This window comes from Manacus vitellinus, unplaced genomic scaffold, assembly GCF_001715985.3.
Source record: "Manacus vitellinus isolate BGI_N305 unplaced genomic scaffold, ASM171598v3 scaffold_49_pilon, whole genome shotgun sequence".
Lineage (NCBI taxonomy): Eukaryota > Metazoa > Chordata > Aves > Passeriformes > Pipridae > Manacus > Manacus vitellinus.
In genome coordinates this window covers 1,718,136-1,725,843 of record NW_021940603.1, presented here as the reverse complement: position 1 = coordinate 1,725,843, position 7,708 = coordinate 1,718,136, and the positions used below count along the sequence as shown (strand labels likewise).

Sequence of the window (7,708 nt, the reverse complement as noted above, 5' to 3'; positions counted from 1 at the left end):
CTCGGGCGTCCCCTTCTCATCCTCCTCCTGCGCCTCCTCTCTCCCGCAGTGATCTGGCGGTTCGTGCAGGGCAGGAGGAGCAGCAGGAAGGCCGTGCTGTTGCTGGGCCTCTGCGACGCGGGGAAGACGCTGCTCTTCGCGCGGGTGAGCGGGGAGGGGGTGCCCGGTCCGGCATCTCTCGTACAGAGGGGAAGGCGCTCTCTTTAGTTCGGGTTTTATTCTCTTACTGAGACCTTTAAAAAGGTGCTTTGGAGATGTAAAGAGGGATGGAGACCGGGTTTTGTCTACAAGGAGTGTCAAAAGAAATGGTCTTTTGTTTCGAATTTGTCGCAGCAAAAAGTTTTTGGGTACTTGAACTCATCCAGGTCTGCAGCTTCCCCCCGAGGGGCAGCTCCGATCTCTGCTCGGTGTGAACGGGGACAGGACCCGAGGAAAGAGCTGGAGCTGTGTCAGGGGTGGTTTAGGTTGGGTATCAGGGAAAGACTCTTCCCCTAGAGGGTGGTTGGTCACTGAACAGGCTCCCCAGGACAGTGGTCATGGCCCCAAGGCTGACAGAGCTCAAGGACAACGCTCTCAGGGACATGGTGGGATTGTTGGAGTGTCTGTTCAGGGCCAGGAGTTGGACTGGATGATCCCTGTGGGTCCCTTCCAGCTCAGAACATTCTGAAAAGTCTGAAAATGCAAGGAGCACAGTTTTTAATTAATTGGGGAAAATGACCCTTGCAGTAAGTTCCTGCATGTAAACTGAGATCGGATCTCTGGAGCCCTTTACCCCTCACAGACCATCCCAGTTTCTGAGCAGATTAAAGGTGATGCCGGTGATTCAAAGCCTGGGCACTCCTTGGAGTGTTTTTTAAGCCTCTCAGGCTCCTTTTTGTGAGAACTGCCTGTTCCCCACAGCTGCTGTCGGGCAGATACCGGGACACCCAGACCTCGATCACCGACAGCTCGGCCACGTACCGGGTCAGCCGGGACAAGGTGAGTGCACAGCGAGGCTGGAATTGTCTGGGGCTGCTCCTGCCTTCTCCTGCTCCCTGTGCCAAACCTGGGTTGATCTTTTTCTGCTGCTCAGTCCCCCGTTTGCCTTGGGTGCAGGACAGGATTTTTCCAGGCAGTGCACGTGAAGAAAGTAGGGAAATGCTGGGATTTAGGGCAGGTTCTTTTTACTTTACTCCTCAAACAGTGAAACCTTTCTGGCTGAACACCACGGCTGTGGGGGCAGCATGAGGGAGATTTGTGAGGGGCATTGTTCAGTCACGGTTGCCCTATTTTCTTGGTAGTAATTTCTGGTTCTCCGACAAAAAGCTGAAATTAAAAGCTTCATCAGGCTTAAGCAGAGTCTCCAGCTGCACTTTATATGGTCTCAGAAAGGATTTTGTTGCTTTTAGGTCCTAGACTGCCACAGACCTGGTTATTTTCAGCTTATGGCAATTCTTTCATTCTGGAAAAGTCTCTTTCTCTTGCTGGGTGCACCTTAACTGCTGGGAAATCGTGAAAGTAGGGGGTGTTTGTGTGGCTTCTTGTCAATCTTCACTAAGTGGTGATAATAAGGTTAAAAACTTGGTAAAGGGCTTTTTTTTTTTTTCATTTTTTGTGTCTCTAAGATTGAGCAGACAAGCATTTGGAGGGGGAGAGGTAGTGGAATGCTGCAAGGCATTTCTTTTTTTTTTAAATGATAGACAAGGTTTCCATTAAAATCCAGGAGCAGGAAGGTCTCCTGTAGTGTTCCCTCCACTCTGGAGAACAAGGAGCCTTATCTGGAGAGCAGTGACGTGGACCTAGCTAGGCCATTCCTTCTCTTTCATGCCCTGGCTTTGGCTGTCAGGCTGTGGGAAGGGAAACATTTGCAGCTTTCAGATGAAAAAAAAAGTCTCTTGCAAAGGCACTTCTGTGTTATTCCCAGTGAAGTTTGGTGTACTTAGGAAGACTTGGTTCAGAGGGTTTATATTCTGTATTTGCAGGACACAAATCCAGGTTTTCCCCAGTCCGTGATCACAGGCACCCCCAGATCAGGTGGGGGTAACACCTTGTTTCTGTTCCCAGGGCACCAGTGTGACCTTGATCGACCTTCCAGGCCATGAGAGTTTGAGGCTCCAATTCTTGGAGAGGTTCAAGGCTGCAGCCAGGTAACAGGGAGGAGATTGGCAGGGCAGCAGGGGGCAGGGGATGTTTTGGAAAGGGATAAACTAAGTGCTGGTGCTGGGAATGCTGTGAGCTGTGCTGGTGGTGTCCTGACAGTCAGAGCTCTGCTGTGGGGTAATGGAGGGTAGTTTTTGCTTTGCTTTTATGGAATATATTGAGTTGGGAGCGCCTCACTAGGATCGAGTCCAACTCCTGACCCTGCACAGGACAATCCCAAAAATCACACCATGAATTCCTTGCTTTGCTGTGCTTGTAGTGTGCCAGGTGGCAATGCAGCTGCAGTGGGGAGGGTTGGGGGATGTGGAATATTCCTGGGGCAGAGAAGGAAGGAATTCCTGCTGGGGCTGGACATGGGGTGTGTTTCAGCCAGGAAATGCTGCTGCCCTACACTTGGGTTGGACAAGGTCAGACACAGAAACAAATACATCAGCCCAGGCTGGAATTCTGGCAGGGGAAGATGGATACAGAGCTGCAGCCCCAGCACATTTCTTCCCTCTCTCCCCAGAGCCATTGTGTTTGTGGTGGACAGCGTGGCCTTCCAGCGGGAGGTGAAGGACGTGGCAGAGTTCCTGTACCAGGTCCTGGTCGATGGCACCGTCCTCAAGAACGCGCCCGCGCTGCTCATCGCCTGCAACAAGCAAGGTGCCCTGGCCTGGGCCTGGCATCCAGCCCTGCAGGGAATGGGATTCATGCCATGGGTGCTGAACTCTGTAGGAGCTGGGATTTCAGCGAAGTGAAGGCTGGGATTTAGATTTAAACTCAGACTACTCAGCAGGAGCGTTTTTAGCATCACTGGAGAGACCTACAGCTCTTTGTGTGGGCTTAAGTAAGGCAGGTGCTTTCTGCTTGAGCAGAGCTGTTCCTCAGTCTCCAGGCAGCAGGAAATAGGATCAGCTTGAGCATAATGAACTATTCCTACACTCTCAGCAGCTTCAATGTTGAAACCAGTCATTTAGCTGCCAAGAGTCGTTTGGACTAGCAGGAACACCCAGTTACTGAAAAGGACTTGATTTTCAGATCCATACAGTTTTTACAGTGGAAGTGTGAATCCCCCTGTTACAATCTGAAGTTTTTGAGCAGTATCAGGTGTGGGTTTTGTAGCTGTTTTGTGCACTAGTTCAGGAGCTGCCTGAGGCCTTTGTGGCTCCACATGCCCTGCATGAAAGGTGCTGTGTGGAGCTCTGTAGTGCCAGGACAGGGGGGAGTGCTGGGGCATTATACCCCGTCCTCTGAAGCAGCTCCCTGTCCAGCAAGAAGGAATTAAATCCCTGTGTTGTATCAGGCTGTTTTGTTGTTCCCATTGTCTGTGATCCCAAAGCTCCAACATCCTTTATCCCACACAGGCACAGCTGTCCTCATCCCAATAACTCTGATGACTGCACAGCATGAGCTGGCCTTGCTTTAGGAGGGGGAACCAGCATTCTGAATTCTGACAGAAAGCCAAAGAGCTGATTTCCTTTTCTTTTCTCTCTCTAGATGTCACAATGGCAAAATCAGCAAAACTTATTCAACAACAGCTGGAGAAAGAGCTGTAAGTATGGAATGGGATCTTGATCCCTCTGAGCTTCTCCTCTTGTCTTTTCTCTTACCTCAGTGCTTGGTGAGCTCCCTTGAGCCATGTCTGAGTTCAGCTGGCAAAAAAGCAGTCTCTTTTGTCTGGGGGCTCAGCAGTGCTGGGTTTACAGTTGGGCTCGATGGTCTTAGAGGGCTTTTCCAACCTGAATGATTCCATGGTCCAGTAACCCCTTTGGCCAGCAGACGGCAGCAGGGATATTTGTGCTGGTTTCTCTCCCAGGCTGAATATCCGACCTTCCTGTTTTTAAGGCAGGAATTAGTTGCCACATATTCACATTCTCCAGGGAAATAAGCATTGCTTGGTTCTGGTGTTGAGCATTTTCCAGCTGCCTGTGTGCAGATGTTGGGTTTCTAGGCAGGTCACATGTGCCCTGTTACCACTGTTATTCCTGCAGGCTGGCAGATTGCTGCCATCCTGCCCTGGTAGCTGCCATACTCAGATGTTTATGAGTGGAAAACCCAAGGAAGTGTCTGCTCACTTATTCCTGAACTCTGGGTGTGTTATTTCCCTTTGCCCCTTTAATTTAGCTCCATTCTGTGAATAAGGAATATATGGGAGCAGTGGGGGCACTTGATCCCCCTCTCAGTCCCCAGATTGGCACACCCAGGTGCTGTGTCAGGGATCCTGCTGATCCCTGATGCCATAGGTGCCTCTCCCTTCCCAGTTAACCTGTTAAACTGGCACAGACCCTGAGGACTGTAGGCTAAATCTTGTGTAATTCCTGTGATCAGTGGGGAAATTGAGCTGAGGACATCATCACCTGACTCGTGCTGCTGTTTATTGCAAAACCAAACCTGCTCAAGCACCTCTCCTTGAGTGCCCTCCTGCATGTCTGGCTCTCTTGAGCCTCTGCACTTGTGACTTCCAGTAGTGGCCAGAGCTCCTGCCTGTGCCTCGCAGGGCAGAGCCCTGGGCCTTCTGTCCTTGGTGTGGCTGCATCCTGCTGGCAGAGCTGCATCCCAAGCATCTCAGCAGCCACAGTATTCCCCTGGTTCCCAGTTCCTGACCCTCTCCCCTCTCTCTCTGCAGCAATACCTTACGGGTGACCCGCTCCGCAGCCCCCACCAGCCTGGACAGCTCAGGGGGTCCTGCCCAGCTGGGCAAGAAGGGCAAGGACTTCGACTTCTCCCAGCTGCCTATGAAGGTGGAATTCGTGGAGTGCAGTGCTCGGGGCAGCAAGGGGGAGGAGGGAGATGCTGACTTGGAGGGCCTGGAGAAATGGCTGCTGAAAGTCGCCTGAACAGGGAAGGGCAGGGCTTGGGGGACAGGACACCTGGGGGCTAAAGGGAAGAAGATAGTCTGGAGCACTTAAATCTCATCTGGCTGTAGAAAGAAGGACCTGAAGCTGGAATTGAGCACTATGGGAGATTTTCCCAGATTGTGTCTCGTTGCACATTGCAGTGTCCTACTGCAGGAATATTTTCCCCTTTTTTTTTTTGTGGCTTTCTCTTGTTTTAGAGTTGAGGGAGTGGCTGGCTCCTGGCAGACTCTTGTTGTCCTTTGCAGACCCCTCCTCTCCAGTTTGGTGCTTCCTCCATCGCTCAGCTCATCTGTTGTGTTCTTTTCTTTGGGGCTTTCCCTGTCTCCCTGTAGCACTACCAAGTGTTGGGAAGGGCAGGAACAGCCTTCCCAAAGCCCTGTGCCCATAACAAAGCTGATCCTTGCATTTCTAGTCTTGGGAACCCAGTAACTCTTCCACTATCCATGCAGGAGGTGGGGAGGGTTATATTTACCAAGGATATTATATTCTTCTATTTCCTGCAGCCAGAGTCTTGTCAGAACACGTTTGTCATGCTTTGAGCTCCTTTAGCTGAAGATCCAGGGCTGCCTGCTTCAAATCCATGGTGCCCATGGTTTGGGGCAAAAAATTATTGGTTTTTTGGGTGGTTGTTCTTGTGAAGATGCATCTCCTTGAAAAGCAGAGGCCAAGCACCAGCCTCTGTGTAAGGGGGATGGAAAGGTACCAATGCGGCCACAATTGGTTTTAAGTTATTCTTTTTAAAAGTATTCCTGAAATAAATTTTTTTTTGCTTAAATGTTTGTTCTCAAGTCTTGCTTTAGTCTGTGTGTTTGCCTTGGCCCTTCTCGGCGGTGTCAGATCCAATTGGATGGGACTCTGCTCCTGCTCAGCATGTTTGGGATCAACCTTCCTCCTCCGTGGCCAGGTCTGTGTTGTCAAAAAGCACCCTCTTCTGCACACACAGGGCTTTGGGGTTGGGTGTTTCTGGGTGTGTGTTTGCACCTTAGTCTGAATGTCAGAGAACTGGGAAATTCATTGATTAATTGACAATCACATAGCAAAAAAATGACTGAAAAACGTTAAAAGGAGACACTTTGCTGACACACAGGGGAAAAGCCCAGCCAGCTGCAGGGCGTGGTGGTTTAGGTGACAGAGCACCACTGCTGTGCCATGGAGGTGACTGTGGCACCCCATGGCTTCACAACTGGGTGGAGATAGCTCAACTTTCCCTGCAGGGCTGTGTGGCTGAGCTGGAGCTGCTCCCAGAACTGCCCGTGCTGGAGCTGTTGCAGAGCTCCCTATGTTCTTTGGGCCTCACTCCATGACCTGCCTGTCAAATATTCGGGGCTGTTTTTCCCCAGTGGCTGAAGGAGAGGGAGAAGGGTAGAACTGGAAACTCTGAATGTTGTGTTCTTGGGGGTTTTTTTTCCCCTCAGTCAGCTTTGTGCTTTGTTCTTTGCTCTTCTGCCCTTGTTCCTAGTCTGGCTTTGTGCTGGCCAGGCATGATGCTCCTCAGCCACTGCAACTTGGCAGTGGTGTGTTGGGATGGCTTTGGCAGGACAGTGGGATAAACTCAGTCCCTTCTGCTCCAGCTGTGCTCACACATCTGCAGGGATTGAGGCTCTCACTGTGCTCTAAAGCTCTTTTGGTCAATGTTTTTTGCTATGGGTTGTGCTCCAGATTGTCCCCCTGGAAAAGGCAGATATTTTTGGAGGAGATCGATGAGCACAGTGAGATCTGGGATAGCAGAAACCAACTGACAGTGGAGGAGAGGTTGCTGAAAGGCGAAGAAAAGCAAAAATAATAATGCCTGGACATCAGCATCCTGAGGGTGATGGTTTCCAAGGGTGTTTAGGGAAAATCTGCCAGGTGGAGGGGGGACAGGAATAGCATGGACAGACTTCAATTTCATAGAGACTTGCTGATCCAGAGCAAATCCACCTCTCCTGCCCTTTCACTTGACTCCCTTTGTGAGCACAGATGCAGCAGGGCCAAGAGCACAGGGAAAAGAACAATGAACCTCTCACAGCAATGGGATAAGGACAGGGGCTGAGTACAGTTACCCAAGAAAACTCCTAAAAGAAAGCCCAAAGCTCATTGTACCCTGCCCAGAGCCCTCTGCAGTGTAGAATTTATATGATTTAAAAGTAGCTTCAGTGCTTGACATAAGTAGCTGCAATTGCTGGGCCACAGGTTGAACTTTAACTGAACCATGTGGCTGTGCTGTGTCAGTCAGAGATGGATCAGAGGGGAACCTGGGGAATCTGATCATTAATAATAGTAAAAATCGTTACTAATAGAGTAGACAAAGCTGCAGCTTAAATATTACTTAAAAATTGATAGCTGGAGCAAACAGCCCATAGATCGTGGTCTGTGAGCTGTAACAACCCTGTCACAGCGTGGAGTAACAGAACACACTGAACCCTCACCAAAACCCACCTCAGGGGCTGAAGCAACAGTTTGGTACCGTAACAGCGAAGCCATGAGGAGTGGAAAGGACTCCAGCCCCTGATATGGCTGTTGGTCAGGACTGTTGTGTGAGGGAGGGGGAATGAAGGTTGTAAGGGGATAATTGCCCAGGGATTTCTTTGTTCATGGTCCTGCTTTTGAGGCACCAGCTCGAGCAAGCAAATACCAGAATTGTCTGTGCCAAGAAATGTATCAAACAAGGGGAGAGCCTCAGGTCAAAAATTGCTGCTGCTTGCAGCCCTGTTCCTGTTGGACTCGGTGATCCAGAATATTCTGTGATT

The 7,708-nt window shown here is 50.3% G+C and overlaps 1 protein-coding gene across 1 annotated transcript in view; it reads left to right on the top strand.

The window, feature by feature from the left end:
- Positions 1 to 4,958, top strand: part of SRPRB (SRP receptor subunit beta) — a 6,211-nt gene extending 1,253 nt beyond the window's left edge. Inside the window, exons 2-7 of the mRNA XM_029962652.1 lie at positions 50 to 144; positions 901 to 978; positions 2,044 to 2,126; positions 2,648 to 2,784; positions 3,619 to 3,673; positions 4,748 to 4,958. Coding sequence (XP_029818512.1) covers positions 50 to 144; positions 901 to 978; positions 2,044 to 2,126; positions 2,648 to 2,784; positions 3,619 to 3,673; positions 4,748 to 4,958 — 659 coding nt within the window. The remainder of the gene's footprint in view (positions 1 to 49; positions 145 to 900; positions 979 to 2,043; positions 2,127 to 2,647; positions 2,785 to 3,618; positions 3,674 to 4,747) is intronic.
- Positions 4,959 to 7,708: the final 2,750 nt, after the last annotated feature.